The sequence below is a fragment of the Heteronotia binoei genome, chromosome 13 (assembly GCF_032191835.1).
Source record: "Heteronotia binoei isolate CCM8104 ecotype False Entrance Well chromosome 13, APGP_CSIRO_Hbin_v1, whole genome shotgun sequence".
Classification (NCBI taxonomy): Eukaryota; Metazoa; Chordata; class Lepidosauria; order Squamata; family Gekkonidae; genus Heteronotia; species Heteronotia binoei.
This window is the reverse complement of record NC_083235.1, coordinates 56841311-56863900: the sequence shown is the minus strand read 5'-3', so window position 1 is coordinate 56863900 and position 22590 is coordinate 56841311. Positions and strand designations below refer to the sequence as shown.

Here is a 22590-nt window from a genome sequence, read left to right as displayed (position 1 = left end):
AGGAGCTGCAGCTTATACTGTTGCATATGCTGTTAATATTTCAAAGGTAGACATGCTACTTGGAAGAAACATGATAATACCTAAACATACCTATTTCTTTCTGCCAAATACCAGAGACTATAGCATTGCCTGCTTGAGTAGACTAAGTCACAAATGTACTTGCTTTGTTATAGAACGTCTCTGGTTGTTTTGTAAATCTGCAGTAGATCAGGAATACTGCAGCATTCAGCTTTAGCAGTGCTCATTGCCTTCTCACCTCAAAATAAATGGGAAACATTGCTATTGGGCTATTAACAGTGTGTGATGAAAAACCCTTCAATTTTGCTGGCAGAGACATTGGACTTGAGAAATTTCTTGGTGAAAGTGCAAAGGTAAGTTCTTTCTAAATAGAGCTTCCCATATGCTGAGAGCCCAAGGTAGGCCTGCTGTCCCAGGGAGGCTCAGCCAGCGGCCTAGTGAGCCCCACAAAGCCCAAAAGGCATCAATTCACAATCTTAAGTAGTTTCCTTGGTAACAGCTGTTACTAGTTTTCCACCAATCAATGGCAAGCGGGGCTGGGAGAGTCAGTGTCCTACATAAAGAGTCAGACACATTAGCACGCTCAGTGGAGGGCTCATTCCCTTGGTGGACACACTCAAAGAAGGAGCCATGGCAAAAGTGATAGGAATCCGGAATGCCACACCCAGGCGATGGGCCTGCTTCTTAGCTGCACTGTCACTGCTGTGCTTGGCAGTCCAAGCAGGTAAGAGGATGCTGCTGGGGTGAGTTTGCTGGCATGTCATTAGGAACTATAATTATGCTGTGCAGAGCATAGCTGAGAGCCACAGATGCAGACAGAAAGTGGGACGTATTATAGAACTTTAGTACAAGGGAAGAATCTTTCAGAAACCCTTTTCAGAAGTGTGTTAGCCAAGCGCATTGTAATTTTTAAAGGACTGATGAGAACTGAGAAGTTGAATAATGCTGCAGTAACAGAATGATTCTGGTGACATGTCTTTGTTCATGGCTTAAGCATCGCAGGGTGACAGAGAATGGGACAATGCTGTTCCTGAACTAATTATTCCACATTGTTGACCTCCAGATACATGAGGGTTACACGAACACCCTGTGTGACATGAAATCACTGCAATCACAATCTAATTGCCCCATTACTAGTCCACTGTACTAAACTAACAGGCTGGCAGGATTGTGTAATTTGGGAATCCAACGAGCAAGCTGTGTCGAGCTGGAGCTCACTGCAACCTTGACCTTGAAGGTATGGCCCCTTCAGAATCTGCCTAACAGTGTTCAATGACACAAAACGGTATGTAAGAGAAAATTGGAATGCACCATAAAAAGAATTTATACATAGCTAACTTCCTGGCTTTTCTTTGTGCTGAATTTCAAGTCTATCTTCTGAACCAAAAGACTGCATTTCTTGTTTCCGGTCCTCTACCCATCTTTGTTTAACTGTGCCACTTGTGTTTCTAACCCTCTAAGACATGAAAAGATATAATACCTGGGCCAGATTCACTGTGGACGTGAGTAGTAGTAGCAGCAGTAGGGTGCCAAAGAATAAATTGAGACTGTGCTCCAGCTGTCCCTGTTTAATAGTACCTTACATGAAGTATAAATTCATAACTGCTGCTTACCTCCCAAGTGTATCTGACTGAAATACATGTGGTGGTCTTGGTTTTGGACTGGAAATTAACACTGCACCCCTAAATAGAGTTACACTCTTCTAAAAATCATTAACTTCAGTGGTCTTAATGAATATCTCTGTGTAAGATTGCATTGCAAATCTCAGTTTGGCTTTTTACATTCTGAAAAATATAGTTATTAGAGATATTTTATGATAAATTGGAATGGCCACTTATAATTGGGTTGCCTGGGATTGCAAAAAAAATGTATATTTGAAGTCAACATTTATTTAGCACTGTGTGACCTCCCATTCCCAAGGAAGTCTTCTATTTAATGTTAAATTAATATTTTATTTAATGTAAAATCAGCATCCTCCAAACCAACGTTCCCACTAAGCTATGAACTCTTATGAGCAAAAAATTCTACTTTGTGAACTACTGGCATTAAAGTTGTGAACTAGTGCATAAATTAGTTTGTTCTGGGACCATTTTTCCTGAGTTAAGACAAAAATGTGTGAGCTGGAGGCGAAAAAATTGTGAGCTAGCTCACACTAACTCAGCTTAGAGGGAACACTACTCTAAACACATCCTAATGAGTCTTTTATTTAATGTGAAATCAGCACCCCAGTATTTTTCTATTGAAGTTAATGGAATGCCCATGGGAATTACGCATGACTCTTTATGCAAATATTGAATCAAGCAGAAATAAGGGAATGTGAGGACCACACACAAAGCCAGGCAGGGAGGTGGGCAATTTGAAGTTTACAGAGGGGAGGGGGTGTTTTGCAGCTGTGAGTCTGCCTCCTGTCTGTTCTTTGGAGCAAAGAGTCAAAGTACTTTTCTTAAGCGATTTCAACAAAAGTGATGTTTTCATGGAAATAGCCAGGTTTCCTCTCCCCTTTAAGTAGCTCTTCCCTATCCTACTGTGCCTCTTTGTTCTGCAAAGGAGTGAGATTCTTTTTGCCTTTGAGTTTTAACCTTTTATCCCTGCCCAAGTTGGACTGGGTAGAAAGAGGAAGCCAAGATACAGAGAGTATGAACAGGCTAAGCTTTCTTTCCCAAGGGAGGCAGAGGAGTGTAACTTGGCTCAATGAGAGAATTTAATTCATCCGGTGGCAGTGATTTCATTGAGTTAATGATGGCTGTGAAGCTTCTGGCTCAGATCCAGCTCCCAAGAATGGTAAGTGAATGCTCTGATACCCACAAGAGTGAGCGAGCCAGGATTGGGCAGTTCTCTGAGAGCTTGAGTGACTTTATTTTCCACTGTCAATGTGAGGGGGTTTTAGGCAGCCAAAGGCTACTGACTCGTAATGATTTGGTTGCAAACCTTGCCGTTTCGGGGTATCTCTAGAAGCTTGAAGTAGTTAAGACATACTAAATCCTTGAGAAAGCAGACGTTCTTTTAGGCTCAGTGGCACAACTTTGGGAAGATTATTGCACTCTGTCAACGATTAAGAAGCAAGTATAGAAAAGCATATATGTCATTTTTAAATCCATGGATTTTTTGGGATTAGCGATACTGGAGTTTTTCATTCCTTAGATATACGCGGAATGGATATTTCCTTTTAAACAGGACCAGCACTATGGTTACATTTAGAGCAATATAGTATATGGTATCATTTAACCTTACGTAAAGTTGCCATCCTACAGATGGGGCCTGGAGATCATCTGAAAATACACCTGATCTCCAGATGACACAGATTAGTCCTCTGGAGAAATGGCTGCATTCGAGGGTGGACTCTATGGCATTAGACCCTGTCTTCTTTTCTTCATTACTGTTTTTGTGACAAAAGTCATAAATAGCGATTATACCCTGATAAGGTCCTTCCCAAATCCTGCTCTCCTCAGGCTCTACCTCAAATGTCCAGAATTTCCCAACCCAGAGTTAGCAATGCTACCAGTACACCATAACAGAAGCATTTTTTTGGGCGGAGGGATCATTTTTCTGTGGAAATACTGACCTGATTGGGCTGCCAGACATGGTTTCAGACCCATAAACATTACAGGTACCATGGAATGAATCCACAGAAAAATGCCTCCTTCGAAATTAGTGAAATGTTTAAAAGGTGTGACGCTAGACTCAAACAACATTGGACGAGGAACAGAAGCATAAAAGAAGAGATGCCAAACCTTCTCCATTGTGTATGTTCTATTGATAATACTACCATAACGCAACTAGGGTAACCATTTTTGTTGAATGAAATAACTGAAAACAAACAATAAAATATTATGGTTAATGAAAAAAGTGGGCACAAATCACCCCCAAAGGCTGATTTTTAAGTGCATTACTTTCAATGAGGAATTAAGTACTGAGGATTCATGACTAGTTCTCCTGATGTGTAATTTCATGGCAAAAAGCAGCCAATTCCAGGGAGGCAATATGGTTCCAGGGTCTGTGCTAGGGGAATATTTTTTAAACCTATAGGTCTGGATTTAACATTCCAGGTGACAAAATAAGGCACAATTAGTGGCATTAGCTGGCATTATTCCTTGAAGTCAATATGAGTAGAGCATTAATCATTGTTGGCAGCTAAGGTGGGCTCATAATTACCCATGACTGAGTATCCTCAGGCCTTTATGAACCTGGGCCTGCTCAGAAATGTGGTATGTTTTTATTATTTATTTATTTGTTTGTTTATTCAGTTTCTATCCCTCCCTTCCTGCCAGAGCAGGCTCAGGGCAGGTTACAACAGAAGGATTGAAACAACCATGTCTAAAAAGCTATAGTTTACATCAGTTAAAAACCAACAGTACTAAACATTAAAATGGTGTCCCAAATCTGCTTCAAGTCTTTTTAAATCAGGTCTGATCAGTGGGACTTCAAATTATCAAAGCCAGACACAACCTTTTCGTAGCAATTTATGCCAATAGTTGAATAGGCAGCTGGAGCGGGGGAGGGGGGTCATATTAAACATCCACTGCCTCAGTTAAAAGCCTGGTGGAACAGCTCCATTTTACAAGCCCTGTGAACTGTAGCAGGTCCTGCATGGCCCTGATCGGTCGGAGCCAGGACTGAAAAGGTCCTAGTTGAGGATAGATGGATGTCTTTCACGCTGGGGATTACTAGCAGATAATGGTCACCTGATGGTAAGGCCACTGGGGCACATAAAGGGAGAGGTGGTCCTGCAGGTGTGTTAGTCCCTGGATGCTCAAGGCCTTAAATTTTAATCAATAGAGCCATTATGTTTGATTTTTAGAGTAATTATGAAGGTTAGAAGCTGTTTGGGAGAAAAACTTTTCCCACTCCCACATTAGGGTTGCCAGGTTCAACTCAGAAAATATCTGGGGACTTTGGGGGTAGAGCCAGGAGACTTTTCTATTCCTTAAAATAAATAAATAAAAATACAGCAGTGCAGTTCCCCTGAATACAGTCTGCATTTCCTCGTCCCCCAGCAGCTATACTTCCACTAAAAGAAAGTGAACACACACTCTCACAAAGCAGCCAAAATAAACAGTTAGCAAGTGCACATGTTTGTGATCTCACTGGGACAATATGCTCATGTTGCTGAATATAACCATCTGCTGTATTTCAACCAACGTCTTCAGACTAAAAAGGAAAGGACAGCCAAGGGGTGGAGTTTTTCTCCAAACAAACAGAGGGATTGAGAGCAACATGGCTCTGTCTGCTTGCCCTAGTCTCCTGCAGCTTTCCTCATGCCAAGATTTAAAGGCACACACACATTCAAAAACATAAACATTTGTTCTAAACCTGCTGAGGTTTGAAGCCACATAGTAGCTGTTGGGGGGTGGGGTGGGCAGGGGTTCCCCTGCCAACCAGTTGGCTGGCGGCAAGGAGGAGCCTGAAAAAACAAGAGATCCTCCACTTGGACCTGGGAACTTGCAAACCTATCACATTTTTGTTATTGCAAGTGAGAAAAAGCTTGTGGACATCAGCTTGATTACTAGCAGTTCAAGTATAGTTGCCAACCTTGGCTTGCAAAATTCCTGGAGATCTCGCAGCACTGCCTGAGTTGGGCAGAGTCTGAGAAGGGAAGGGACTCAGTAGGGATTAGGGTTGCCAGGTCCAACTCAGGAAATATTCTGGGACTTTGGGGGTGGAGCCTGGAGACTTTCAGGTGGACCTAGGAGTAAGGTTGTGACAAATACAACTGAATTCTGAAGGGAGTTCTGGCCATCACATTTAAAGGGACTGCATGCCTTTTAAATGCCTTCCCTTCATTGGAAATAATGGAGGATGGGGGCACCTTCTTTGGGGACTCATAGAATTTGACCCTCTGGTCCAATCTTTTTGAAACTTGGAATTTTTTTTAAGGAAAGGCATCAGATGCTATGCTGAAAATTTGGGGTATCTACCTCAAAAAAATAGCACCCTCACCCCTGAGCCCCAGATACCCAAGGATCAATTTTACAGTATATCCCGTGGGAATTGGTCTCCATATGGTATAATGGAATGCCCAGCAGACATTTCCTCCCCACACCGCACTTTCTAATAACCCTGAAGTAGGGGGAGGACCTCCAACCTGAGGGATCCTTTGCCCCCAATTGGGGATTGGCAACCCTAGCAGGGATGTAACACCATAGAGTCTGCCCTCCTAAGCTGCCATTTCCTCCATAATGGATATTTGTAGTCTGGAGATCAGTTGTAATTTTGGGAGAACTCCAGACCCCAACTTGATGCCGATAAGCCTAAATTCAAGCAAATTTATAAGAACATGATCACCAAATATGATCATAGAGATAAATGGGGAAAGTTAAACAAACTGGAACGTTCCTTATACAGAGTGTCCCAGCAGAGACAACATTACTTCCAGCAGTAAAGCACACTACTGGATTGAAAACAGGCGTTGTATTGTCCAGTGCCTTTCTACTCAGCTTTCCCCCATATAAATCAATAGAACAAAAGAGAGCTGGCATCATTTTCTCGCTCATGCCTGTCTGTGTCTTCTTCCTGCAGTCCAGAAGGCAGACCTTGGTGGGGATTCTACAGTGGCCACCATCAACCACTCCCTGTCCTTGCTGCAGCGATTGCAAGAGCTCCTGCACAACGGGAATGCCAGCGACACCACTCTGCGGGTGCGCACAACTGGCTCTGATGAAATCAAAGTCTTCCACACCCACCAGCTGATGCTCAGCTTGCAGAGTGACATCTTTGAGAGCCTCCTGCACAACCAAACGATGCTGACCCTGCACGAGCCACCTGACAGTGCTGCCCTTTTTGAGAAGTTCATCAGGTAGGGGGCTGCCATTGCATGTTCTGCCTCAATGACCTGGCCAGGATGGGTCTGAAGGACAGCCATCTTGGCCCTGAGGGTCTGTAGCTAGCAAAGGGGCCAGGTCTGCAAGTGTGCCATGACCCTTCTGCTCTCTCTTGGTCATTCCTGATGGCCTGCTACTCGCTGAGCCTTGCTGTGCTGTCCTTGGAGGCAATGCTGCATGCAGCCCACAGGCTGGGAACACTGCTTGCTGAGAAAACAAGAAATGTGAAAAGAACAGAAGGAGAACATCCTGAGTTAAGCAGCCATCTGTTTTACATATTAGTTTTCTAAATAAATCTTACGTTGTGCCCATAGCCAGTGTGTGGAAGTAGACCATGTAGGTGGCTGCCTAGGGTGCCTACAGGGTACTGCTAGGCATCCCCTCCCACATGCCAGCTGGCCCCGCACTGCCTCTTTTGCCCACCCGAGACTTGGGCAGAGGAAAGTGGCAGCTCGGCCTTGCTTCCAGGCTGCCTTCACTTGCCACCTCTTTCCCCCATCCGAGACTTCATTGAAATGCGGGAAAGTTGAGGGGGGGGGGCGTTTGCACAGTGGGCTCCTCAAGAGGAGCCTGTTACACAAATGAGGCCATCCAGCCCCACTCAGCTTTCCCACACGATGGGAAGGTTGAGCATGGGGGTTAGGGTTGCCAAGTCCAATTCAAGAAATATCTGGGGACGTTGGGGGTGGAGCTAGGAGACATTAGGGGTGGAGCCAAGATCAAGGCTGTGGCAAGCATAGTTGAACTCCAAAGGGAGTTCTGGCCATCACATTTAAAGGAACGGCACACCTTTTCAATTCCTTCCTTCCATAGGAAATAATGAAGGATAAGGGCACCTTCTTTTGGGGCTCATAGAATTGGACCCCCTGGTCCAATCTTTTTGAAACTTGGGGGGTATTTTGGGGAGAGACACAAGATGCTATACTGAGAATTTGGTGCCTCTACCCCAAAAAACAGCCCCCCCAGAGCCCCAGATATCCGCAGATCAATTCTCCATGATTTTCTATGGGAATAAATCTCCCTAGGGAATAATAGAGTTCCCAGCAGACATTTCCCTCCTCCCCCCCAGCTTTCTGTCAAACCTTAAGCGGGGGGAGGGTCTCCCTTAAGCGGGGGGAGGATCCCCTGCCCCCACCTGGGGATTGGCAACCCTAGTGGGGGTGTTTGCATGGTGGGCTCCTCAAAGCAGCCTGTTGCACAAATGGGGCCATCTGGACCTGCTTGGCTTTCCCACACTGTGCGAAGGTCGAGTGGGGGCAGTGTTTGGGCAGGTGCTCATGGCCATCCCCCACTAGAGGGTGGGGGGCGGGGCCTTGCCAGAGGCAACAAAAGCCCCAGCGCTGGCCCTGGTTGTGCCTCAGTTACATGATGTAACTCCTGCCTAGTTTGCTAGCCAAGGTAAAATCAAAGTGGTTGCTGTGGTTGAGAGTTGCACTTATAAACAGGGTTGCCAGGTTTCCTGCTATGGTGGGAGACCGCCCACTGGTATCTCCAGCTTCCTGCCACTGGGTGGTAGGAATAAAAAATATAATCACTTTTGGTGTGCACAACTTGATGTCACTTCCAGAGAAAATGTGAAGGTGATGCCATGTCACTCTACAAATTTCTAGAAACTCTATGGTTTTACCATAGTTTCCTACAGAGATATGATGTAACTTTTGATTTTTTCCCTGGAAACCACATCACATTGTGTGTGATAAGTGCACCCCCATATTCCCACCTCCCCATCTCCTGCCAGGTGCCAGCCATTGACTGGCTACCCTACTTCCAAAGCATTTCTAGAATCAGCCTGCTTCCCTGACAAATCTCTCCATAGGTTCCAAGGCCTGGTACTGTACCTTAAGCACAGATTTTTACTTCTGGCCTGTGGTGTAGTTACAGACATTAGAATTAGATTACCAACTCTAGGTTGGGAAATCTCTGAAGATGTGGGGGCAGTGCCTAAGGAGGGGTGGGAGCACAGAGGGGAGGGATGCTGTAGAGTCTGCCCTCCAAAGTTGCCCTGTCCTCCAGGGGAACTGATATCTAGAAATTAGTTGTAATTCCAGAATAGCAGACCCCACCTGGAGATTATGCAACCAGGGGGTAAGCAAGCCAGCATGGTAGACTTGAAGAAACTAAACTTTGAAACTCAGTGTAGTTGGAAGGAAGCTGAAGTGGCAGACTGGTGGGTTGAGAGTGGAGGCCACGTCATATCACCAGATCCCAGCATGTGGGTTAAGGATGCAGCTCCAGAAGAACAAATTCCCAAGGATACCTGGCAAGAGAAAACACTGCAGAGCTAGCAAGTGGAGCACAGTGCCCGATTGTTCTCACAGGAAGAGATACTTGAGAGCAGTGTTCCCTCTAAGCTGAGTTAGCGTGAGCTAGCTCACAGATTTTTAGCCTCCAGCTCACACATTTTTGTCTTAGCTCAGGAAGGATGACCCTAGAGCACACTAATTTATGCAGTAGCTCACAACTTTAATGCCAGTAGCTCACAAAGTAGAATTTTTGCTCACAAGTCTCTGCACCGTAGAGGGAACATTGCTTGAGAAGGGATTCCACAGGTTGTATTGCTGCTTGGAAGGAGGGGACCTAGGACCAAACAATGCATTATGTTTTTTAAATGGGTAGCTTCCGGTCCCCAACTTGCTTTCCTTGCAGGTACAGAGCAGCAGCAGGGAACTGCTTTTGAAACCATGGCAGCGGCCCAGTTTGTCTTCTGTGCATGTGCAGCTCCACAAAGGGGCAAATAAGAAAATGTCATGGGGGAAGGCTCCGCCCCTCATGCTGCGGTCCAGAGCTGAGTCTGGCACTTGACTTGTTAAAAATCACATGTAGTTTGGTCTCTAGAGAGGAAAAAAAAAATCATGGCTAATGATTATGCAACCCAGATTAGAAGGGGTTTCCTCCATCTCCAACTGTTTGACCCGCTTTAAAGAGTGGGAGTGTTCTGGATCTCTCAGCAGCCTGAGTCACAAATATGAGTCTGCCGTCATGAAAGCTGTGCTTGTAACTGCAGGATGCATAATCTGGTTTTCTGATCAAATCTCTGTTTTTCTGTCAAATTATTAGATCTCCTGTTGACGAGGAGGAAAAGTAAAACAAGATGGGAACAACATGTACATTTCAACACAAATGAGAAATTTGGGTAAAGGGGTAGTATAGCTCAGCTCCTAGCACTGGCAGGAGTTTTTAAGATGTCCCAGTCAATTAAAAACCATACTGTTCTTCTCACTAGCTAATCAGTCCCAAGAGCTGAAACAAAAGTTCTGCCTTCGCCATAGATTTTTGTAGCTGTCACAATAAGTATGTTAATTCTTTCATGTCGATGTGCCAAAATCTCAGCTTTCTATTCCACAGAATCATGTGATTAAAAACAATGCAAAGAGCATGGTGAGGAATGGATGAAAACTTTTCTATTCAGTGTAGGACTTCTTCTCACATTAATACTGATCAAAATAGGAGTTGATTGCACCTTTAAGACCAATTTAGTTTTATTCAGAACGTAAGCTTTCGTGTACATGCACACTTCTTCAGCATCACTGCAGTGTGGCTCCTCCCCCTCCCACCACTGTAAAAGAAGTGACAGAAGCTCTGTGCTTTTGCTACTGTAACCTGAGTTTACTGGAGTGTTGAGCTGGTGCTGGGAATGTACTGTACATTGGGGCCTGAAGACTTTTGGACCTTTAGAGGCCCACTGGCATAATCTCATCAAGCTTTAAGAGCCTAGCATGCTACATGTGAATGAGTTCAGTCAATCTAAAGCAAAACAGCTTTAGGAGGGGAGCTTTAGGAGCATGGAATGGAAAAGTATTGGAGAGGTGTCAGAGTTTAACCCTTCACCCACTGGCTTGTTCCCCCTCCCCCCACCAACAAGATTCTAGATGTCTGTTTGGAAGGGTAACTGGCATTTGAAATCTTTTGGAGAATACTTCATAAGGGTAAATTGAGGAGAAAGTGGCAGGTGGGAGGTTAAGCACCTCCCCATGCAATTGCTTCTGTGTTGAAAATCCTTACTCCCAAAACAGTTTTGCTGCAAAGAAGTGAACTGCTAGAGTTTCATTTCATGTGCTTGCTTGTAACATAGTTAGACCATTTGTTTCTGAGACAGGGCAGAATCTTGTTCAAATCTGATAGAAATATTGTGATCTGAGGTTATATCTTTGAATCATGAGGGAATCCTGAAGCTGTGTGTGTTGAGAGAGGAGGTAGTGAGCATGGCCATTGTTGAAAGGGTCAAGGGGAATTGACATTGCCTCCCTTCTCCAGGTATCTGTACTGTGGCGAGATCTCCATCCTCCTTCATCAAGCCATCCCTCTTCACCGACTAGCTAGCAAATATCATGTCTCCAGTTTACAGCGGGGGGTGGCTGAGTATATGAAGAGTCACTTGGCCAGTGAGTCAACCCAGGGCCATGTGGTGAGCTGGTATCACTATGCAGTGAGGATCGGAGATGAGGCTTTGCAGGAGAGCTGCCTCCAGTTCTTGGCCTGGAATCTCTCTGCTGTGATGAACACTGCTGAGTGGGCCTCAGTGAGCATAGACTTGCTGCTGCTGTTGCTCGAACGCTCTGACCTGGTCCTTCAAAGTGAACTGGAACTGTACACTGCTGTGGAGGAATGGGTGGCTACACATCAGCCTGAGAGCCCTGTAGTAGAGAAGATGCTGAGAGTTGTGCGCTACCCTATGATCTCCCCCAGCCATCTCTTCCACCTGCAGAAGCAGTCTTCGGTGATGGTGAAGCACTATAATGCCGTGCAGGACCTGCTCTTCCAAGCTTTCCAGTTCCATTCTGCATCCCCAATCCACTTTGCCAAGTACTTTGATGTCAACTGCAGCATGTTCCTGCCTCGCAACTACCTCTCCACCTCTTGGGGCTCCCAGTGGGTTATTAACAACCCAGCTCGGGATGACCGCAGCACTAGTTTCCAGACCCAGCTGGGACCTAGCAACCATGACTCTTCCAAGCGGGTGACTTGGAATGTCCTGTTCTCCCCGCGTTGGCTCCCTGTCAGCCTGCGTCCTGTCTACTCTGATTCCGTGTCTGGAGCCATCCAGTCCATCAGGATTGAGGATGGGCGCCCTCGCTTGGTTATCACTCCAGCCACAACCAGCTCTGACTTTGCTGGGGTCAGTTTCCAGAAGACCATCTTAGTGGGAGTGAAGCAGCAAGGCAAAGTCTTTGTCAAACATGCCTACAGCTTCCATCAGAGCACAGACGAAGTGGCTGACTTCCTGATGCATGCTGACTTGCAGAAGCGTACTTCTGAATACCTCATTGACAATTCCCTGCACCTGCATATCATCATCAAGCCGGTCTATCATTCGCTGATCAAGGTGAAGAAATAGGAAGAAAAGGAACAGCAGGGCAAGGCATGGGGTGAGCTCTGCTGGTGTACATTGAGGAATGGTGACCCAACCACCATCCACTGCAAAAAGTTTGATGCATAATCTGTATTTTGCAATTTATGGATGCCAGAATGACTTTTTGGGATAAGCCCACAGTGCTCCTAGCACAGCAATAACATCTGTACCAGCAAATCTGGGATTTTTAGCTTTTTAGATAGATGGGAAATCACGGGAGGGAGGGAAATTTTTTCGTCTTTGTTTAAGTTGCTTATGTTTAGATCCCTTCCAACTTCCTTTTAAATTACTCAGGTAGCACTGGAGGATCTCTGTGGTGCTTTGGATTAGGGTGTTCGCGTTCTCAAAGGTACGCCCATAGTGACAGCTTTGTCTCTCCTAGCTGCTTAGAACCTGACTTGCATTCCATGTCTTGACCTGGATCTCTATGGAATGGTGGGAATTTGACAGTCAAAGAATGAAGCACCCTGGTAGAACAAGCTCCTGGAAATAATACTGAAAACAATCTCTTTGTGTTATCCTCATTTGACCTAGGTCTGTCAGCATTCTGTATGCTTGATACCAGCCCAAGGGATCCATGGGGGGACTGTAGACTGGAGTAGGGTGGAGAGAGAAAATCAAGCTCCAGCTGTCTCCTGCAAAGTCCAGGCAGGGTATCTTAAAGAATAACAGGCATTTCTGCTCATAGTTCGGTTTGACTTGTCTTCATTAGAGGGATGTGTATTTGTTTGAAACGACTAAGCTATAATAAATCTATCACCAGCAGAAAAAAAAATAAAGAGTGAAGTCACCACCATTATGCGAAATGAAAGTAAGTGTGAAAATAACGTGAAAGAGAGGAAGATAATAGATGATCTGTGCTCCCCCAGTCTTGGTCAGGGCAACCCAACCCAGCTTCTGAGCACCTATGACATCTAGAATACTTTCCCCTCTGTAAAACCCATTGCACACAAGCATTGTATTATTGTTTTTTATTCCTGTATCTGAGTCCTTGATTCTGCAAAGACTTGTTAATGGCCACTCACCACAATTTATTTCAGGTAAATAGGAGTAAGCTATTACCTGAAAGTTTTCTCAGATTCCCTCAGACACAAATCTTCCCTCTGAAGATTTCATGAAGTTAAACTGTAAACACACACACGCACGCACACACACACAAACACAGAGGGATCTGGGAGAATTCCAGTGCAGATACCAACACAACCACAGCTTTGTCAAAGGAATCTGATCTTTCTACAGGAATTTCAGCTGGAATGAATGTTAATTTTAAGAGTGTTGAAGGTGGTGCTTTTGTCCTGATATTGGCTCTTATCAAAGAGCATTCTGAAACAGTTCAAAAACCAGTTATCCATCGTTGGTGATGCTGTTATCATATCACCTTGAACAATCTAAAAAAAGAGAGAAATTACTGCCCATTTCCAGCCCTTGCCTTTCATTACTGGTCTCTTGTATATTTTCCCCCTTTCAAGACGGTTTTCCTGTAATATGCGCGAATTCTTAATATTGAACAAAAAAATGACAAGTAAATAAATAATTGGGACATTGTTTAAGGGAAGTGGCTGGATTTCTTGCTTTGTTTAAATGGGTGCCATTAAGACATAATTACTAGCTCAGGCAAGAAAGAACAGCTGTGATCCTTTATATAGAAGTTCAGATAATATTTGTGTCATGTACAGCCATGAAATGTATTTATTTATTTTATTCGACTTATATCCCGCCCTTCTCACGAAGCAGGCTCAGGGTGGGTTGCATCAGAAAGGCGAAATGCATGATACTGTGTGTAGCAGAAGATGAGAGTTAGCCTGGAATTGTGGGAGGGGGTGGCACAGGGCAGGTGTGTAATTGTAGACTGAGGCCCAGCTAGAGGATTGGTGCTTATAGTATCCCTGCAGGCAGTGTCCACAACTATTTGGATTATTTATCAGCCAATGAAAATCAGAAAACTTGTTTTTGAGGTGACCACAAAATGTTGTATAAGGAGTTTTCTGATTTTGTTTGCAGCTGTCTGCTCATGGAAGGACCTCTGGAGTGCTTACTGCCTCAGGCCGTGGCTATGGGGGAGGGGGGGAAGCTGCTCCACCCAACCCCCCCTTCCACCTCTATGGCCTCTCCTTTCCCTGCTGCTCTGGCAGCCCCCAATCTCCCCACCGCTGCTGCTGTGGTGGGCCCCAGCACTCCCTGCTCTCTCACGCCCCCGTTCTTCCTGCCACTCCGCTTTTTAAAGTGTGTGACTCATTTTGGGGCCCCAGGCCTCTCCACCTGAAATTTTATTCCCTGCCCCCCCTCCAAATTTTCTGGCTACAGGCCTGTACCCCCTTCTGCCCAAGTTTCTCTTCCATGCACTGGCTCTATTACTGCTCTTATCCCAGCCCAACAAACATCTCCTATAATCTCCATCACCTTGTCGTTCTTTTCTCTTCAACCTTTTCCTGATAGCTTATCTTCAGCCTACAGAAATGGCTTCTGCTGCTCACCTTCCATGTGGAGGCAGCTTCTCTTGCCTCAGAAGTATGGTGAGTCCACCATCCATTTTGCAAGAATCCCAGCCACCTCCACTCCTTCATGCTCTCTCAGCTGATGGTTCCTTTGCTGTGCAAAGAACTACAAGGGGCAGAAAAGGTCACATTGTTTGAGAGAGTCTACGTGAAGGTGAAGCCCAACAGAATTACATTGCAGTCCTAAATAGTGACACTTTCTAAGATGACTGAGTTTCAGGTTACACAGAATGTGTAGCAAGATACACCAAAGGAAATATTAACTATTGGAAACTGGATTGAAAAAGTCGTGGACATTCAATCGATACATATGAACATATGAAGCTGCCTTATACTGAATCAGACCCTGGGTCCATCAAAGTCAGTATTGTCTTCTCAGACTGGCAGCAGCACTCCAGGGTCTCAAGCTGAGGGTTTTCACACCTATTTGCCTGGACCCTTTTTTGGAGATGCCAGGGATTGAACCTTAACATATATGAACATAAGAAGCTGCCTTATACTGAATCAGACCCTGGGTCCATCAAAGTCAGTATTGTCTACTCAGACTGGCAGCGGCTCTCCAGGGTCTCAAGCTGAGGTTTTTCACACCTATTTGCCTGGACCCTTTTTAGTTGGAGATGCCGGGGATTGAACCTGGGACCTTCTGCTTCCCGAGCAGATGCTCTACCACTGAGCCACCGTCCCTCCCTTGGGAGGAATACATGGGAGGAATATTTCCAGACTAAAACAATGGACAGGAAGGGGGTTGGTGATACCTCTGTGCAGTGCTGGCACAGTAGCATGACACATATGCAAAAGCTTATACAAACCCATGTGGCTCTGTTGACAGCCCAGTTGCATGTGGAACTCGTAGTCTCAACAGCAGCATCAGGCTGCCATTTGGCAGGAACTAAATCTCCAAATCCCCTGTCAGCAAGAATAGCTACAAAAAAGAGGCTGAAAAAGGACTCTGATCATCTTTGGTGTTTGTTTGGGAAAATGCATGAATACTATTCATCTGCCTCCAAGCAGCTAATTGGATATGCAAAAGACAGAACATTAGCCAGCTGTCATGAAGAGCCTCTGCACGTGATGCTTTGTGGTATCCAACCTAATGGCAAAGTTACCAGAAACTTAATATATAATATCCAAGTCCTGTATAATCTCACCAGTTACGGGTACAGAGCCCTCTTGCCCTTTGGCCCCACCAGTTTAGGGCTCTGCTTGCCTTTTCTTGAAAATGGTTGTGACTACAGAGGAATTACCCCCTTCTTATTTTCAGATCCCTAATCCTATGAAGAATGTCACAGAAAAGTGCAAATTTAAAGGATTCAGATTTATTGAAATTTATTTGATGACTTAACATGATGCAAAAATTTAGTGCGTGCATGTGCGCACACGCAGACCATGAAACGACCCATCTCTCTGCAGGTTGTGCAGAAGTTGTGTGGTAGTCTCTTTCCTCTAGCACAAAGGCACAACAGAGCTGCAAAACCTTCAACTTAAAACTAAACAGAAATCTGTGCTTGTAGAGAAAAGGCTTTTCCAGTTTGATCCCAGTTACAGATGGCAATGGATGTCTCTGGGCATACATGTGGCTGCCCATCCAGAGAATCACTTATTTCAGCTTGGGGGATCTTGTCTTGGAGCTGGACTGACTTTCGGGGCAAGACAAAACCTTGAGACGAACTCCTGCAGCAGAAATCCCCCTGGGCCTTCCTTTGAGTTGCCAGGGGCCGTTCTGTAGTAACTGCCTTCCCACAATGCTTTCTGAGTGGGCACCAAACACAGTACTCTAAAGTCTTATGACCTCTGTTCTTAACATCGCCGGTTTCTGCCATCTTTGCTGTGAGTGTTGCTACCATTCACTGTGATATAGTTCAAGCGTGGATGCTGGCTGGGATGATGTACTTTCTTGCATACCCCAATTTGGTTGGAGGAGACAGAGAAGGGAACAGTCTCAGTGGGGCCTGAAGGAAAGAATGAGAAAAGGAAGAGGAGGGAAATTGTTAGATTGCACCATATTTCCACCATGTGCTTCCATCACAAACATATATTAACTAGGCCTCCCCACATCTTAACTACTGTAGTATAGCTATATTTACCTATGTGACAGTCCTACAGTCTTTCAAACCCACAACTTCCCAGTGGTGGGAGGTGATGATAATTCCAGATTCATTACTCCTAATTAAAAGGGTGGATTCCTGTCTTTTCACCTGAGGGTAGATGCTCACTATAATTAGTGGCATCTGAATGTCCTACTGTGAGCCAAACTGATTTTGATATGGCAGGGAGCGACAGTTGCCAAGAAGCCTTGTCCCTGCTTGCCTCCACTCACCCACCTGATGACGGCTGGACCTGCAGAAGCCTCACTCTAGATAACGGTGCTGCAGTTTTTCCAATGCCTCGGGTGGTGGGCGGCCCTCCTGCAGCCATTATCTTGTGCTCAGAGCTGCTTTCTAGTGGATGATGATGAGCAATGTTGTTCTTCGGACATGGGAGCTAAAGAGGGGGCAATAGATAGTCACATGACTTGGGGAGGAGTGTTTAGAAGCAGGAAAGGAACCTTCTTTACCACTCTATGGTTTTCTATTACGGCACATTTGCACAAAGGGAGGAGCCAGTTGCAATGTGCATCACCGAGAGCCATCAGCTGGTTATCAATACCATGATGTACTTATTCAAGACCAGTTTCAGACGGTAGCTGATCTGCAGGAGAACAGTTAGTTTTGAGTCCAGTAGCACCTTAAAGACCAGCAAGATTTTTGGGGTATAAGCTTTTGAGAGCCACATCTTCCTTTACGTGACCAGTTTTCTGATTCATAACTCTGGAGAAAAGAATGCTACCTTTGGCAGGAGGGCATTCCTGTATTAATTCTGTCTTTTTGCTCTGCAATATGGAAACTTGCTAAATACTCCTTCCTCTTCCAAGATGTTATGTTGTTCAAATTGCTCATGGTTAGCCCAGCTGATCATTTGCATGATCTGTAAACTGCATCTTGTGGGAAGGCCTTACTTGAGTTCCCCCAGCCTACCTGCCTGCTTTAAGAAAGAATGTGAAAACCCCCAGAGAGTTCAAGGGAAGAAACAAAGGGATTGGAGCACCAGATAGCACCTTCACTACTGCAAAAACCTTGCAAAGGTCACATGATGATAAACTTAGTGAAATGAAAGAAACCACCCCACCCACCTCCTATTGATACAGAAACAGCAGTGACGGCAGTTAGCTTTATTGCAAAATCATAGAAACATAGAGTTGGAAGGGACCTCCGGAGTAATCTAGTCCAACCCCCTGCACAATGCAGGAAATTCACAAATACATCCCCCCCCACATCCAGTGACACTTACTCCATGCCCCAAAGATGGCAAAACAAACAAAACTCTCTAGGATCTGTGGCAAAACTGGCCTGGAGAAAAACTGCTGCCTGATCCCCAAAGGTTGACTGATTGGCTAGCACACTCTGCAGAAGGAACTCCCTAGATTTCCCTCATTACAGTTCTGGGATACTGAAGACATACCCTATGGCCAGTGACCTCAAAAGATCGTGACCTCCGCTTCCTCCTCTTGGCTTCTAGTGACTCTTCCCTCTTCTCCTGCTTCTTGCTCCCCTTTTTGTTTGTCCGGAGCCAGGGTCCAGGGGAATGATGAGGTGCATTTCTTCCTAGAGCAGTTTCCCCAGTGCTGCTGGACAAGTTGTCTTCACTGACAGCATGTTGTAAGCTGGGGCTGAGTGGCTGGCAGAGCGCAGGTGTCTCCCGGCAGAAGGGGTCCTCACTCTCGCTTAGAGAGTGCAGGGATAGTCTGCTGCACTCCTTGGTGGGCTCCAGCAGGGTCAGGCGGTCATATTCCAGCACTCGGGAGCGACGCCGGGCAGCCTTCACAGCGATGCTCTTGGTGCCACTCACTATCTCCTTGCGCTCTGTTAACAGAGGGTGCATGTGCATATGTATTTTTGTGCATAATATATTTTCAAACAGAAGACATGGTTCCTGGAACCAGAGGATGAAAAGCCTTGGCTCTGGAGGTAGGTTATGTAGACATGACAGAAAACAATGGAAATACGGTTATCCTTTTAACAGGGCAAAATGCTTTTATTACAATTCTTCTCCAAGGTAAGGAACACAATGGCAATACACCAAGAGCTACACGTTAGGAGAATCTGCTGCCTCTTGTCAGAATAACCCTGCTGTCAAAAATTCATGGATTACTGAACCACTTCCTGCACAACACCTCTGCTGCCTGCCTCCCACCCTAGCCAAAGCCCCTGAGATCGACTGGGGAGCTTGGATCAGCTGCCCTGAGTACAAACCCTCATGACCCTAGCAGTGACCTGCACAGGCTGCTCCAAAGAGCTGATATTGGCTTAGGCTCACTGACTACCCATTCTCCTTTAGCCAGAATTTTATGAACCTGATCCCTCTCCCCACTTTTATGGGGAGAGGACAAAAGTTGCCAACAAATACATTCAGCCCAGAGTGTTCTAAGGCCAAGCTGATCTGTGGCAGCAGAGCCTGCTAAGTTTTTACACGTTGCCCTCATGGAGATGCCAAATGGAGCAGGCTTATGGCAAAAATGGCCAGTAGCTACTTTCTCTTTCTGAGTTATCTCCACCCAAGCAGCTGACAGAGGGGCCCTTCAGAAGAGGCACACATACATGGAGTTGAGGGATTAGGCAGGGAACAGAGGGCAGAGTCTCCTTGTTCCCTCCCCCTAGAATTATTATGGATCTTCACTCATACCCATATAACTAAGTAGAATATTGTAGCAGCACCCATTTGTGTTCAGGCTAAAGGACAGGGGTGGCGCCCAGGCAAGCATGTAATCCCTTCACCATAAAATGCTGTCTACCATCCAAGAAATAAATTAGACATTTCTCTGTCCTGTGAGGATGTGTGTATGGGAGGTACTGCTGTGCATTTGGAGAGCCAGATCTGTGTCACAGGTTTGCTCTGGGACCAAAGAAATGGTATGTTGGCACAGAGTCTGGCCAAAGGCAAATCATTGTGTGGTCCAGGAAACAAAAAGCAAGGCTGCTGTGGGAGCAGGGGAGGTTACACCACTCCAGTCAACGTTTGCCTTTGCTGGGTATTTGTTTCAGGGGAGAAACTCCCAAAGTAGGGCTTCTTGCTGATTGGCTGCCAGCTTACACTGTGACTGACAGAAGGCAGGGAGCTTCACAGGAACCCTTAAATATCTGAGTTACAATTACCTCCACGTGTCAGGATGCCATCAGAGCAGTGATCGCTGCTGTCAGGAGAGGAATTTCGTTGGCTCCCCAGGCTAACCACACTCTCTCGGGGTATGTACTGTGGAGAGGGAGAGGCAGGGCAGGTTAATAAGACTTCTCCCCAAGCACTGGAGTCATCCTCTTGGGCTTGTGTATGCACACTGCCCCACAGACAGAGACATCAGCCCACAGGGCTCCACCTGTGGAAAAACCACACAGAAGTTTCCACCATTGTTCTTTCAGCTGTGGGTGGAAGTTCTGTCTTGCAGTTGGGCACACTGTCCTGTAAAGTAGTGGTTCCATGCAACTATATGTCTTTGCAGGACCTTACCTGCTATGTAACACTACTGTTTCTTATAAAGATGAAAGAATGAATGAAATGGAAACACATCCCTTCCACTGCTTCTAAAGCATTCCCCTCTTACGGCTCACACCTCTTGGCTGATCATGCCATTGACGTGGATAGGAGGCGGGGTCACTACTGTTGAATTCTTCATCTGCCTGGCCCGAGGACTGGTCTTGAACACCTGACTGGCTTCAATGCTGAGAAAGAGAGAAAGATTACCTGTGAACACTGCAGAACCTCAGATCTCTGGAGATGCAGAAACCAGGAGGGGAGACCAATAATTACCCAGTGGTCACAGAGGGGAAGGCCAGAGGAGGATGTGATTTGCAAGGGGGAGGGATGGGCAGGATGGTGTAATGAGCTTCCCCCTCCCCCCCCCTTCTGTCTCTTTTCCCTTGTAACCTGCACCAGCTCCTTTCCAAATATCTGGGGTTTCCAGATATGTGCTTCCCCTATGGGGTAGACTAAAGAGAGAAACAATGACTATGCCAAGGTCATCCACTGAAGATAAGAGGACGGGTTCTCGTATGGATTAAAAACTAGTTAAATGACAGGAAGCAAAGAGTAGGAATCAATGGACAATTCTCACAATGAAGGGAAGGAAGCAGTGGGGTCCCACAAGGATCTGTATTGTGTCCAGTACTGGTTAATTCATCAATGATCTTGAAGTAGGGGTAAGGAGCGTAGTGGCCAGTTTTGCAGATTACACCAAATTTATTCAGGATGGTGAAGACCAAGGCTGATCGTGAAGAGCTCCAAGAGGACCTCCACACACTGGGTGAGTGGGTAACGATGTGGCAAATGAAGTTCAGCGTCAGTAAGTTTAAAGTGATGCACATTGGGACAAAAAAATCCCCACTTCAAGTATAGGCAAATGGGGTCAGAACTTGCTGAGGGTGAGAGGGACAAAGATCTCAAGAGTGTAGATGATAATTCAGTGAAAGTGTCGACCCAGTGTGCTTCAGTGGTGAAAAAGGCAATGTTAGGTATTCTTGGGAAAGGGATTGAGCATAAAATGGCCAATATTGTAATACTCCTGTATAGATCTATGTTGCAGCCTCGTTTGGAATACTGTGTACAATTCCAGTCACCGTAAAGGACACAGTTCTAATCATCATAAAGAAGAGGAAGAAGATGATATTGGATTTATACAGAACGGCTTACAATCTCCTTTACCTTCCTCCCCCACATCAGACACCCTGTGAGGTAGGTGAGGCTGAGAGAGATCTCACAGAAGCTGCCCTTTTCAAGGACACCTCTGTGAGAGCTATGGCTAACCCAAGGCCATTCTAGCGGCTGCAAGTGGAGTGGGGAATCAAACCCGGTTCTCCCAGACAACGGTCTGTGCACTTAACCACTACACTAAACTAGCTCTCGAGGACATTACTGAGCTGGAAAAAGTACAGAGGAGAGCACCCAAGATGATTAGGGGGTTGGAGCACTTTCCCTAGGAGTAAAAGGAGTTTTTGGTTTAGAAAAGAGATGACAAGAGATTTATAAAATTATGCATGGGGCGGAGAGAGTTGTCAAAAAGCAATTTTTATCCCCCTCCCAAAATATTAGAACTCAGGGGCATCAAATGAAGCTGACTGGCAGTAGGTTTAGAATGGACAAAAAGAAAATACTTTACACAGAGTGATTAAAATGTGGAATTCACTGTTGGATGATGTAGCGATGGCCACAGGAATAAACAGCTTTAAAGGGTGATTAGATATATTAATGGAGGATAAGTATATCACTGGCTACTAGTCATGGTGACTAAGGGGAACCTCCCATATTCGGAGGCACTAAGCCTCTGAATTCCAAGGCAACATCAGGGGAAGGCCCCAGAGAAAGTGGTTGGCCACTGTGTGAGATGGGATGCTGGAGCAGATGGACTATTGGTCTGATCTAGCAGGGCTCTTATGTTTTTAAGATTCATGCCACATAAACCTGGGTCTCTTCAGCCTCAGTCTTTCACCCAAATCCTTAAGTATGATATTGGCTCTCTTCTTCCATCTGGACAAATTATTTCAGAGCTTGAGATAACCTTCAAGCTTTTAGAGTTTAAAGAAAATAGGTTTGGCGCAGAATATGCTTGCTCAGATTGTCGAGCATTACATCAACTCTTGGTGTCAGAGCAACAGAACACAGCCAGTTTCATCCCATCTCCTCAAAATACTGGAGACAACTCCTGGAATGGAGTTGCTTTATGGCATGCTGGGTGCCTTCCTCTCTAGTGTATTTACTCTAGAGCAGTGGTCCCCAACCTTTGTGGCACCGGGGACCGGCAGGGTGAGGGCACCGAATTTGGCCCCGCCCCCCCATGGACACGCAACCTCACTGCCCCACCCCCCACCACACAACCTTGCCCCTG

At 45.7% G+C, this 22590-nt stretch overlaps 2 protein-coding genes across 3 annotated transcripts in view; one reads left to right on the top strand and one right to left on the bottom strand.

Moving 5' to 3' along the window:
• The first annotated feature begins 594 nt into the window (after positions 1–594).
• BTBD17 (BTB domain containing 17) lies at positions 595–13741 on the top strand. The gene is made up of 3 exons (XM_060252403.1): positions 595–742; positions 6535–6811; positions 11091–13741. Exons 1-3 carry the CDS (start codon positions 649–651, stop codon positions 12169–12171), a joined length of 1452 nt encoding a protein of 483 aa, XP_060108386.1. The 5' UTR covers positions 595–648; the 3' UTR covers positions 12172–13741.
• Positions 13742–15981: 2240 nt separating this feature from the next.
• The window catches only part of KIF19 (kinesin family member 19), a 52662-nt gene continuing 46053 nt past the window's right edge, over positions 15982–22590 (bottom strand). For both annotated transcript variants that reach the window (XM_060252401.1, XM_060252402.1), the window contains 5 exons: positions 20323–20431; positions 19871–19967; positions 18180–18580; positions 17003–17162; positions 15982–16630 (listed from right to left, as the gene is read on the bottom strand). In XM_060252401.1, the coding sequence (XP_060108384.1) occupies positions 16479–16630; positions 17003–17162; positions 18180–18580; positions 19871–19967; positions 20323–20431 (919 nt within the window). In that variant the 3' untranslated portion in view covers positions 15982–16478. The remainder of the gene's footprint in view (positions 16631–17002; positions 17163–18179; positions 18581–19870; positions 19968–20322; positions 20432–22590) is intronic.

Bases quoted from the DNA above. Each gene is read 5' to 3' on its own strand.
- BTBD17 (XM_060252403.1), top strand. From the start codon at position 649: ATGGCAAAAGTGATAGGAATCCGGAATGCCACACCCAGGCGATGGGCC. The intron at 743-6,534 runs GTAAGAGGATGC...TTCTTCCTGCAG, and splicing joins GTGCTTGGCAGTCCAAGCAG to TCCAGAAGGCAGACCTTGGT. The intron at 6,812-11,090 runs GTAGGGGGCTGC...TCCCTTCTCCAG, and splicing joins CTTTTTGAGAAGTTCATCAG to GTATCTGTACTGTGGCGAGA.